General features: G+C 45.2%; 1 protein-coding gene across 3 annotated transcripts in view; it reads right to left on the reverse strand.

Annotated features, from left to right (window-relative positions):
* Positions 1-12782, reverse strand: part of PPM1E (protein phosphatase, Mg2+/Mn2+ dependent 1E) — an 86209-nt gene continuing 73427 nt past the window's right edge. For all 3 annotated transcript variants that reach the window (XM_042442490.1, XM_042442491.1, XM_042442489.1), the window contains 6 exons: positions 11649-11767; positions 7997-8196; positions 7421-7609; positions 6807-6950; positions 6541-6634; positions 1-5202 (listed from right to left, as the gene is read on the reverse strand). In XM_042442490.1, the coding sequence (XP_042298424.1) occupies positions 4118-5202; positions 6541-6634; positions 6807-6950; positions 7421-7609; positions 7997-8146 (1662 nt within the window). In that variant the 5' untranslated portion in view covers positions 8147-8196; positions 11649-11767 and the 3' untranslated portion in view covers positions 1-4117. The remainder of the gene's footprint in view (positions 5203-6540; positions 6635-6806; positions 6951-7420; positions 7610-7996; positions 8197-11648; positions 11768-12782) is intronic.

Genomic DNA, 12782 nt, shown 5'->3' on the forward strand with positions numbered 1-12782 from the left:
TAATGTTTGCTGTTTTATTAAGATATTGGTAAAAGTTGAACATAGTCCTTACCTCTTGTGAACAGCTTTAATAAATAAAATATGGCTAATACATGATTCCTACTGAACTTAATGAGCTATAGGAACAAAGTTGTCAACAGGTCCCAACACAGTAGTAAAGTCATTTAGATTAAACTGACCCATTTCTTTAGTTTTAACGACAGCGTATGTATCTTTCGACAAGAGCTCAATAACACACTTGGCATTCTTAGGAATGTGCCATTTTAATGTTTCAGTAATAAGGATGAATCTCAGCTGGTTTTCCCCCCCCAAGTTAGCCTTGTTCTGACTCTTTCTACTTCTAGGAGGGAAAACGCACCAGCAAGGGAAAGTAAAACAAGTTAGCTTCATGTTGTTAGACCCAGCCTTGTGTGCGACACTTTTACGACACTAGAGTGTTCTTAATACTGGCAGCTATAGTAGGTTAGTGTTTCGTGTAATGTAAGAATGACTTAATCGGTCACTTGCGTGTATCGCTCAGTGTTGCTTACACAAAGGAAGGCTTTGCAAAACCTAACTGTATCCTGTTAAACAGTTTATGTTGTAGAAGAGAGGGACACAGCCCTAACATACAGGCATGACCACAGCTCTAGTTCCTCTCTTTCTACAAGTGAGTTGTACTTGCCAGAGCTGTAACACAGTTCTAGGTGGGCTGGGGGAAGGCCTGCGTGAACTATAGCTCTCGCTTGGAAGGGTGAACCTATTCTGCATAGTTGCTTTTCTAGCTTAGATGGCTGTCAAAGGGAGGGAAAGCACTGTGCCTCTATGGAGGTTACAGCGGAATACTTCTAACAGGTAGCACAAATGCGATAGATGCAAATGTTATAAACTGGGAAGGTATGCACAACTTTCGGGAGCTAGTAGCAGCGAGGAGGAGGAAAGAGGCTCTGCCAAAAGAGAAGAGGAGTGTTCTCTCCTTTTTGGGGCTCTTTTGGTCTTTTCTGAATCAAAGGAGGAGTCTCTCCTTCCTCCTCTGCCCCTTTGCTTTCAGGGTACAAAGGTATGCATCTCCATCTTCTCAGGTGACAAGGACAATTGATGGCACTTCAATTAAAAAAAAAATACATTGGTTAGCGCAACTGGAATGGAGTAATGGCTTCCTACTTGGCTTTTCCATTCACCGCCACCGCCGCCATCATTCTGTATCAAAGTTGGAGAGGGATTGATGGAAACTCACAGTGAACAGACTCTGGAGCCGTCTCAGAAAAAGGCCGCCAAAACTCTTTGCCCTCATTGCTGATACTTGCGGAGCTAATGCAGGTGGTGTGGACGCAAGGGATGCTTCTGCTCTTTATTGGAAAGGTTTTTTTTGTTATGCAAATGTCACCACTATTAATTACACAGATTTACAAAACACTTTTACAGACAAGAACATTAAGATAATAAATACAGTTAGATGCCTCTTCTTCTTCTTCGTTTGTACATTCTCACCAGCTTAGAGGATCAAAAGTACAAGATACAGAACATTAAGATATTGTTAATTTTAACGGTGGGAGCTTTATTGCTTACATCAGCAAGCAGCAAATAAGGGCACAGGAGTTTGAACCGAAGAAAGAACTACTTCCTATCACTGGTGGCGCTGAGAAAAAGCACGGCGTGTCACAAAGCACTGCTTTATTTTTGCCAGGTGTGTAAGATTGAGCGGCGTATATCGGACCAAGAACAACTACTTTTAAATACGTATTCTACCGTGGGCTGAAGAGTTGCCTCACAAATGGATCCTACACACTCAACCACGATGTAATGGGAGAGGAAATGGACACTTGCAGTGTGTTGACAATAACAGTTTGTACGGGACCACACTAGGAACAGATGACAGATTCCTTCGCAGAAGGATCACAAGGTGAGCAGCAGATCATCCAGGGGTATAAATCCACATACAGGGAATGAGACTTTGTATTTCTTAAACAAGAGAGAATACTCTTGAGTGCCTGGACTTTGGGAAGATTTTTAGGAAGATGGTCAAAGGCTGGTGGCGGTCTAGAGTTTTGATGTCTTCAAGAATTGTGCCTTTTTGGTAGAAGCACAGCTACGGGAAAGAACGCGGCTTGTGGAGTCCCCTATCTACCGGTATGAAACGTTTTCAAATAAGGGAGCGCAGAGAGAGAGAAAGTCTGACTCCGTGCCACAGCTTGGGAAAGTTACTTTGTTGGACTACGGCTCTCACAACTCCACACGCAACATGGCCAGCAGACGGAGGGTTCTGGGTTGTGGTCCAACACAAATTACTTACCCAGACTCTACTTTAGGCAGCTACTGCTTTACTTGGTGATACTCAATTTGGAACACAGCACACCTAAGGTGACAAATGGGAAAAGCTCTATGGTCCCTTAAGTTTTGTCCCCCGCTCCCTCAGCGTGAGCAAAGCTGAGGTTTCAGCTTCCTTTCCTTGCATACTTCAAGTCGCTTAACAAATGTGAGGCAGTCACGTTCAGTGTAAGAAAACTTCAATTCCGAAGCATGTCCTAATTAGCTGTATTATTCCCAATCCATCAGTAAATTTATCAAAGTTACATTAATTAGTAATATTATTCCGCCAGAAGGAAATCCTCTTGGCATTGTAGGATTTAATTATCTGTTTAAAGCCGAATGCCTTTTAGGATAATTCGAGCAAAGGTTAGTGATGCGCAGGCCTCTCTGAACGGGTTTGCTTTACTCTTGTGGCCTACTAGCTGGTTATCTAATGCTGAGATTTGTTCGGTGAGTTAGTGTTTTGCTCCTTAGGATGAAGGACAGAGACAGGGAGGCAATTCTCACACTTACCCTTCCCTTGCAGTGCTACACCTCTGGGCTCGCTGCTCCTTTTGCTGTGGTTGCTCCGAAAGGCCGCCTGCCACAGGCTTTCCGCATCTATTTACATTCCCACAAGGCTCTCAGCATCTCTACTCGCTCAGCTTTGTATTCTTAAGGTCTCTTGAGACCAGACCATAAAGTGCACTGAGCAGCTGAGCAAAAAACAAAACAAACCCTACTCTAGCACTGTATGTAGTCCCTAGGAATGTGAAGATTCGAACTGATGGCCAAAGGTGTGAGCTTCAGGCCTTCAGGCTCCATCAGTTCCCTGGTCAGCGTATTCCTACCTTGGTTAGCTTTAATCGATCGTATTGACACCTGAGATAAGAGGGATTATGGGGGAGAAGAAAGTGGTGGAAAGAATTAAGCATTACTATTATTAGATGCAAACAATGCTTAAAGTTATTACTTTTCCAGTTTAAAAGACTAAAAGGTCACTAAGCACCAAAATCATAACCGTCGTAATAAAAAATACTCTCGAGCCGATTTGAATTTCAGTGTCATTTCGGGTTTAGCCACAGGACATGATCTGTTTAAAAACTAGAAAAAGATAGTATTCCTTCATGGTTATTGTGTTTGTTTGTGTTTTTTTTTTTGCTATGTCACAGAGGGAAAACATAGGGAAAGGTTTAGTACACACCTTGATCTGAGTCTAAGTGGATATACAAGAAGGGCCAGCTTAGATTAAACCCTCATATGGCTTTTTAAATAACATACCTGCAAAGCTCCCTGGTTTCCCCCATTAAATCTTTCAGGACCCTGCCTCCCCATGCAAACCGGACGGTTTTGCCTTCCTGCTTCTGTCCCTTCCCACCCCACCCCACCTACAAAAACTGAAAAGGCTTTTTTAAAACAGGCTCTTTCTGAAAATATTGCTCTGCAGACTCGCCTCAGACAGGTTTCACCTTAGGGGTTTTGGGGGTTTTTTTGCATCGCTCTTTTAAAAATAGCACTTTTCCTATCCAAGTCCAATGAGTCCATAACAGTTTCCAGTTCCAGTGGGCAAATGAGAAGCTACAGCTACATACATAACATGTACAGGAGGGAAGAGAATGAACATGTTTTTGTGGCGTTGCTTAGTGTGACTGGTGCTCCAGCCCTTACGTTTTACTTTTTGAGATTGAAATGATTTTCTTTTATTATTCCTAGGATCTATTTACACGAGGGGAGTATTCCACCATCGCGTGGTTCGGAAATGCTCCCTCTTGGTTACTTCTCATTCTGTGAATGTCTAACCTAACTATTTGGAGAAGCCAGGAATGGGGGGGGATATGAGGGAGCGTTGTTATTCTTTACAGCTCCAGAGCAGCCATGGGTCTGGTAAACAGTGACTGTGCCTCGGCGTCAGGAGAATACTCTCACCGCGACCCTGGCGGCCGCAACTAGAGAAGCCTTGCCAGAGGCGGCTTCTTATCAACTTATTTCTACGGCCATTCATGCTGTCGCTAGGGGAGCACAGGGCTAATCCTTCCATGCGGGAAAGCGGTCTGCGCTCAAAGAGGAGCGTGTGGAGTTTTGGCTTGAGTCTGGCGAGCCGCTGCCACCGGTTTGTGTTGCAGAAATGGAAGTGAGAGGAAATGGAAGCTCTTCTCCCCCAGGACGTGAACCCTTCACCTTCAAGCCCAAGAGAAGTTGGAGATGCGCTCACCACCGCCGTGCAGACGTGAGCGGTTGGGGAGCCAAAACTAACCGGCGAGGACTGGAGACTCCTTTGACCTTTTTCGAGAGATGCACCGTTGGTCACTGTCTCGCTCTCTGCCAATACACCGTGGCCCAGGGTTGCTCTCTTTGGTACACCGGCACTCGACCCTTGATCTGGGAACAGGCGTTTGGCACTCTGCTGTTTTCTGGCTTCCGTTTTCCTCGGGTCTAAACAGCCTGGGTCTTCCAATATGTCAATCCGGGAGCCTGTGCTCAAAGTAGTTCTGTCTGTGAAAGAATCCACTCTCCCATCGTATCCTAGATCAGCAGGTGCTGAGACCTGGTGCTGAGGCCATGGCCTCTTGCAGTCGCCGTGATTTTCTTTGTCATCACCGTTGTCCTCTTGCCCGCCTTGGAAAGAATTCTCTGTCCACTCGGACTGCTCGCTAATGCTCACCGACGTATTCATGTCCCTGAGAAAGACCACAATGACAGTGATGTTGTCGCTGGAGCCGGCGTCCCGTGCCGACGCCACCAGCTTGTGGGCCACCATACTGCTGTCGCCGTTGTTTTCTTTCAGGTGGTCGGCCACCACTTTCACTGCTTCGTCGGGGTTCACCGTGTCGTAGAAACCATCGCAGGCTAAAATGAGGTAGTCTTCCGATCCATCCAGCACTGTGGAAGCGGAGTCTGCATCTCCACAGATGTATGGCTTGTGCTCAGCATCCCCTAAAGCAATTGGATAAAGAAAGACAAAGAAAGTTAAGTCCACTTCCAAATGGGGAAAAACAGCGAAATCCTTTTACTTCATTAGGACAGTAAAGATTGTTGGAAGCATGAGGACTATGCCTTCACTCCTGGGGACAAAAGATCTGACCACTATGACGTCTCTTGTCTCTCTCTCTCTAACTTTGACTGGCCCCATCACGGCCCTTGCTTTCACTAGTATGAAAACCTGACAGTGTACCATCAGGGGTAAGTTTCATTTAAAAGGCCTAAAACATATTGGCCCTAATATACTTTATCTGAAATCCCATAATTTCCAAGATGTTAACTGTAAATGTAAAGGCCAGAAAGGAAAAATGGAAAAATTGGGGGAAATGTTGGAATGAGCAGAATGTTTTGAAATGAGAAGCATTTACTCAGGATGCCAGGAACTGGACAGCATGAAGATTTGTATGTAACAGTCTAATAAGTTAAGAAATGGCAACTTCTTAAGTATACAGCGTTGACACTGGGATCCAAAATGCATTTCTGCACCTACCAAGCGCTGGGCCTTCACTGCTTCTCATAATATACCACTGAAGCATTCGGTACCTTCAGTTTTGAGTTAACAACTATGGTAAATAACTATTTATTTGTACAAGTACCACAACTATGAGCTACTATTCAGCCTGCAAAATGGGTACTTCTGGCATTGCTTTGGGCAGGCAACTCCAAACGTGTGGCCCTTTGGCTCCTTCAATCCCTGTTTTGGGTTCTCAAACTCAAGCCAAGATCCTACGTTGTTTCAGTGTAGCATAATTACATGACGCAATCCCTACACTGAATACCAACATAGGGCCAAGTCTATAAGTGAATGGCCAAAGAGCATGTCTGACAACCCACTGTACAGTTGCAGTGCACAATGTGCATGCAAATCTGTGTACTTTAATAACATAGCTTGCACCTCCATGGGTCACTAAGAAGATGCCAACCTTAGTGTGTTAACTTATATTCCTTTGATAGCTTCCACTATACCTGTTGTGGCTAACAGTGTGATATACTTTTATCATCTTCACCCATTCCATATGCGCCCTTGTTTTAGGTGCTCTTTTTTTTCTAATTTCGCCAACTCTCCCTAAATTTCTTTGAGTTCAGAACTGCTCCTAGATCTGGCAGTGTCACAGGTTTGTAATATAGGCACATAAAACCTGCTCTTTTGATTTCAGTCCCCTTCCTAGACATTGTTCCTCAATGCAGTCTTTGCCTTGTGGACATTTCCACCGAAACTTCCCTGGGAAAACCAGAAGGCTAATAAGGAAGAGGAGATGTGGAAGGAAATTTCTTTACTACTAGATTTCTTACCAATGGCTCTGGAGACAGACAGGCTCCCGTTGACTCGCCATGCCCCAAACCAGACCACGCAACCTCCAAGGGCCTCGATACGCTTCTTCTCATCCTAAAGCACAAGGTAACACACAAGCTGGTCAAAGTCTTTGCTCCTAAAGCAGTGTTAAGCACATCAGTGACAGACCTTGCTGTGTAGCTGGAGGTTTAAGGTCTGTCTGAATGAGCCCAAGTTAGAAGTAATGACCATCACTCCCATTTTCTGGATGTTTCTCTGCAATTACCTCTCTGTCAGGTTTATGAGGCTTCATCAGTTCCACAGCTTGGCCTCTTCTTACCAGCATCACCTGAGAGTCTCCTAGCCAAGCCACATATAACATGTTCCCCCGGATGAAGGTCACAACGCCTGTCGTCCCACACCGCAAGCTCTGGAGAAAAAACAAGAACGCTCATCTTAGCACGGGCCAGAAGAAGTGGACCAAGTGTTTAGGGTATTTCAAACACAGCTCAGTTAAGCAGGCAGCTGCAACCAGGAGCAAAAAGCAACTAGTTGATTTTCTTGCTGTCAGGATTCACTTTAAAATCAGCATCACTGGTAAAACAGATTTTACCAAGTTGCTCCAAATCACCAAGGCTTCGTTCTAAGCTATACTCCAAGTATGAGGAATACCATATTTTAAATTATTTTTTACTTATTTATTTGCTTTATAGTGTGCCTTTCACCCAAACTGGGACTCAGAATGACTTATTATTTATGAGATTTGTAGACGGCTTTTTTTCATACAATGGGATTCAGGACAGCCAATATAAGCCTAAATCCAAAAGCTCATGTAAAAATGTCAGAACTCCACAGCAACTCTTGTTTTCTCTGCCCCATAATATACTGATGCTTGTGCACCTCTCTGGCTGCCTTCTGCACAAAGCGTTCATCCGTCACTCGGAAGGCTTTGCAGAGCGCCTCTGCAGGGTCATGCTGGAACATCTCTTGGTGCACAAGGTTGACGTGGAGGTGAATGGACGCATAGATGGCAGCATCTACTCCTCCGTGGCCGTCAAATACGGCAAAATAGGCCTGTTCCTCTTGATCCTGCCAAGAGAAGCATGTGGAAATGAGAACAGCCAGATAGAAACACTCTCAGACAGTCAGCTTTAGAGAGTGAGGGAGCATTTAAATGCAGATGGCAGAAGCTGCTCCAGATACAGAACTATCTGACTGATGACCATTCGTGAAGCAGAGTTCTGGAGAACTAGTGATGGAAACATAGGAACTGGGGAAGTGGCTGCCTCAGGTATGCTGTTTAGGGGCATTTCTCCAGCTACTTCTATCTTAGTAGGCTTATCTGCAGGTCCAGCAATTACGGCATTCTCTTGCAAAAAACATACCAGGCTCACTTGGCTCCTGTCCTAGCCAGAATTCGGCTTGTGCGCCCAAGCCACCCACTGTGAGCTCTCCCCCTTTCCAAGGGCTTTGTACCTCAAGGTTGAAGAGCATGTTGAAGTCCGGAATACAGACGTGCTTGTCCTCCATCTTGCGGCGCATGTTCTTAATGGCATGGATGGATGTTTCATAGTAACGGTGGGGCTTTTGCTGGAGAGGGAAGTCCTTCACCCAAGCGCAGCACATGTCATGGAGTTTGGTGAACACTGTGCGGGCCAGCTTCTCCGTCTCTACATCTACAAAAGTCAAGGAAAAAATATTTGAACAGAGTAAACCTTCATCTGGTGATGTGATGGGATGCTAATTTATTTATTTATTTCAACCTTTCTCCCACAATGGAGACCTAATGCAACCTTCTTAAGCCTCTGCACTCCTTGAAGTCTTTTGTCACCTACAGAGACCATTGTGACTTATAGACAAGTTTAAGGGACATTTTTGTGTGGTTGGCTGTTAACGTACCCATAACTTTTGCTTCAAATCTAATAATTCTGGTTGCTCGAGCTTTACAATGACACTATAAGCTCAGTGATGTTAATCACTAAATATCTGTACTGTTTAATTTTCCAATTTTTGTTTTTGCTCACTTGCTACACCATTTTTGGATTTCTAGGCTTCAGGAAACCTTCTGGCCATCTCTGGATCTTACAGAACCTGACTAAAAGCTGCCTCCTGGAATTTTTCGATCCTGAAGCAAACGAAGTCTTATCAGGTACAGAGAGAGAATTGGTGTACTTTCTTGGTAGCTCTCTAGCATGGCACCTCTCAATGTGTATACCACTTGTTTCCTTCTAGTCACATGCTAGCACCCACCCAACATGACAACAAGCCATAGTAATTATTCTGACATCAAAAGTCCTCCAAGTGACAGCACAGGGATGTACCGACTCTTCCGGAGTAAGCAGAAAGGAGTGACAACATTGAAACCTCACATTTAGCATACGCATTTCCTCCCATCGGAGCTGGAGTGGGAATTTCTGAGGTGCACAAAGCTGACGGAAAGGGAAAGCTTTGCAATCAAAGGAAGGCCCTGACAGAAGGTGCCCATTTGCTGTGCTCATCCTCTAACTGCAGCCCTCCTGTGGATAGCACACAGGGCTGGCATCATCAATAATTACTACTTTGGATAGTTGTTTGAAAGAATCCTTCGCGGCCTATCCACCCCCATGCAGCTGTAGGTTACTCATCAATCCTGAACGCTGCAATGTCGAGCAAGGGCTGAGTCAGCTGTCAACCTGTCAGTGCCATCATCCACCATTTCTTCTCCTGCTCCCCGCATCCAGGAATCATCGGGGCTGGAAGTGCCACTTAATGACATCAGTTACAGTAAGAGACCCTGCCCAGCCAATTTCCCTCCACAATGCTGGTGCATTAACTGGGAATTTCTTCAGGAGCCAGCGAGGGCAGAAACTCGCCACCCATTTCTGTTATGTGTCAGTAATCCAAATACTACAGGTCATTCTTTGGTGGGTGAAGTAGTCATAGACTGGAAATAAATTCCATAAACTGTTATATACTCTGGCTGTAGAGTCACAAGGAGCACCAAACACGTAACTATGATGTCCTTTCATTCTCATCTTCCAAAAATAGCACCAGTGCTGGCCACTTGGACCAACTCACTGAGCAAGTGGGAAAGAGAGCCAGTGTTGCTGAAGAAATGGGGTCTTTGCATCTTGGCCACTAGATGTAGACTGAGATCCTACGTCTTGTGGATCGTTTAGCTACATCTCCCTATGCTACCTACTCAAAATGCTGGCTGCTGCAAAGACATCATTTGCAGGCTGTGCCTAGGACACCCAAAATTCCCTGGGGTTGCTTGCTGCAGCATATATGGCTACAGGAAAATAACCAGATCCCTCCACTATCCACAAGATGGAAAGAGACGTGTTGGTGGGGCTATATTGCTTACAAGGTGGAAATTATGGTTGCTACACAGAGCAGAATTTGGAGCTCCACGATGGCCAAAAAAATGAGCTGCAATGGAGTAATTCAGTACATGTTTGTATTCTCAGAAAAGAAAAGGGCTTCCTTAGAAGTCGAAAATGACTTGAAGGCACACAACAACAGCAATCCTATCTTTCTTCCATTGAAGTCAAATGGGCAAAAAAGACTCTCTTCCTTCCCATTATATCCTTGAAACAACCCCCCTGTGAGGTAGCATCAGGCTGAGAAAACTAGTGTGTAAGTCACCCAGCGAGTATTCAGTGGGGGAAAGAACCATATATACATTTCTTGCAAATACTTCTGCATTTCCAGCCTGAAAACATTAGGCAGATGCTTGTTTCCAGGACAGAAGCGAGAACACAAAGCTAAAGCAGTGGTTTGCTTTAACGTCGCCAAAGAAGCCTGGAACCAGCTGGGATTTAAACTGCAGGTCACCCAGCCCCACATCTTAGCTGCTAGCCCACGGTGGCTTTCATGTTTAAGAAGACTCTGCTACCACCACCTGGCACCGTGTGGTGGGCAATGACCCATGTGCCCAGGCCACTCGCTGCCACGTCAGCGTGTTTTGGCGCTGCGCATTAAGACTTTCCGAGACGGGCTGCTTCCTCGAGTAATTCTGTGGTAGATGATTAGTCTGAAAAATGTCAACATTTCCTTGGAGACTGTCAAATATTTATGCGCGTTTCGGAGATCTCAATTTGGAACTAATGAGGGCTGCTCAGCCAGAACAATGACAAATCTGCTTCATTCACCTGCATGGGATGTGAAAAGCAGCGACGCCTACAAACAAGGAGCGAGCGTGTAGGCCAAGCCGTTTCTCAGCCTGGTGCCTTGAAAACACCTCACGAATCGGCTTTTAATATTTTCAGCAAAAGCCAGGGAAGGAAGGATGACGAGATATATATATATATATCCCCCCCCCCCTCTGGCCGAACAACAAACAGCCTGTCAGCTTGTTCTGGGAGCTGCTATCTTTCATCGTAATGAGCATTTGGGGGGAGCCATAACTGAGTCAGCAGAAGCTTGAACAATACATGCAGCCTTGAGCTGGGAAGTGGAAAGTTTTGCTGCATCATAAATACACACAAGCCTTAGGGAGAGTTTCTTTCTGCTTTTTAATATTTGACCTTTTCAAATATTTTGGAGGTGGAGAAGGAGAGAGACTGAAGTCACCAAGAATGCTGCAAACGTCCAGCAAAACGAGCCAGTGTTTTAGATGCTGCATTACTCCAACTTTCCTCACTCCAACCCATGGACATGCTAGCTAAGGGCAACAGGAGTTGGCAACATCTGGAAGCCTTACAGGTCTAAAGAAAAGCTCTTTACTCTCTCATCGACAGCAGGGTCCAGTTGTGTGTGCAAAATGAAGACACGGGGAACCTTTCCGAATCCTCCCCTAAGAGGGTCATGCTACCTGCCGCAAAAACAAATGAACATCTATCCAAGGAGAGAAGAGAAACTCCACTTCTAAAATATGCTTCTATGCTCTACTGAAGGACAGGCTGAATGACACTCCTTCAATGCATCAAAGCATACAAGGGCTGGGGAGAGAAAGGGTTGACATTTGCCCCACTGATTCTCAGGATTTGCACAAGAATTCTTGAGATCTCTTTTGGGAGGGATCCAAGGAGCAATGTAAGCACCCCAACCGTAAAATGGCTAAGTGCTGCTTTTTCCAGGGTATTTGAAGGTCCTGGGACTGACTGACAAGACAAAACAGTTACGCGCCATTTAGAGAGGCACTTACGTATGATGCCATCTGGGCTGTCTGAATGCTTGGGCAAGTAGTGGGCTGAGAGATCGCTCTGCAGGACTTCGTCCGCTGTCGCCCGGGCTAAAGCAGCCGCCAGGAGGGAAGGGCAGTTGCTGGAAGGAAGGAAGGAAACAGGAAAAGTCATTTTTCAGCTAGTAGGTACCCTATGCAAGTGAACCGAGTGAGATGTAATGGAATGCTATGAGTAGTATAGTTCTCTTACTCTCTGTTTAAAACCCAAATAGCAGGGTCTTAAAGACACGCACATGTGCTCTCTCTCTCTCTCTCTCTCTCTCTCTCTCTCTCTCTCGGCTGTTTTACCTATCTCAACAGGTACCATAAAATGAGCTTGAGAACCAGATCACAAGAACATTATTTTTCCTTTTACTGACACTACCAGACCAGAGACAGAGGAGTGTGGTGGCCAAGAGTCCCAAGTTGTTCCTGATTCAAAACCTCCCCAGCCATAAACGCATCAGTTGGCCCCTTTAGGGAAGCAACGGTTCTCATTGCACCCTTCTCGGTGATGTGGAAAAAGTAATACAGAGCTATTGTAAAGACTGAAGTTATAGCAATATAGATAGCCCTCTGTTTTCGTGGGGGATCCCTTCCGGACCCCCCCCCCCAAATGGAGGCTCACGCATATTCAAGCCTCATAGTCTTGAATGGGGCGCGGGCGCCATTGGAAATAGTGGAGGTCGCCCCTCCACAGATATTCGAGGGCGCAGATCCCAGATTTGCGAGTTAGGAAGGGCGATTGTATATATCTTTGGATTTTACATTTATTGTGGCTTTACTCCAGGTTAAACCCTGGAATTGGCCATTGTTATCCTCTCTGCGTAGGTTTGGGCTTACAGCTACTGAAAAGATACTTGCCTTTTACTACAGGCTCAACAGTGTGCTCTCACTGTTTCAAGAGACAATGGGTTATTTCTTACCCATCGTCTTGCAGTCTAAAGAAATGCCCTCCAGGAACACTCCCATGGAAAACAAAACTGATGTTGTGTGTTCATAGTACTGTAATACTATAATAGTACTGTAAAGTAGTGTAATACTGTGATAGTACTATAAATGTCTTAGAGCTGATTTGGAACATCCCTTCTTCCTGAAAGTTGGAAGCTGTTCTGT

This window comes from Sceloporus undulatus, chromosome 11 (assembly GCF_019175285.1).
Source record: "Sceloporus undulatus isolate JIND9_A2432 ecotype Alabama chromosome 11, SceUnd_v1.1, whole genome shotgun sequence".
In the NCBI taxonomy this organism is placed as follows: domain Eukaryota; kingdom Metazoa; phylum Chordata; class Lepidosauria; order Squamata; family Phrynosomatidae; genus Sceloporus; species Sceloporus undulatus.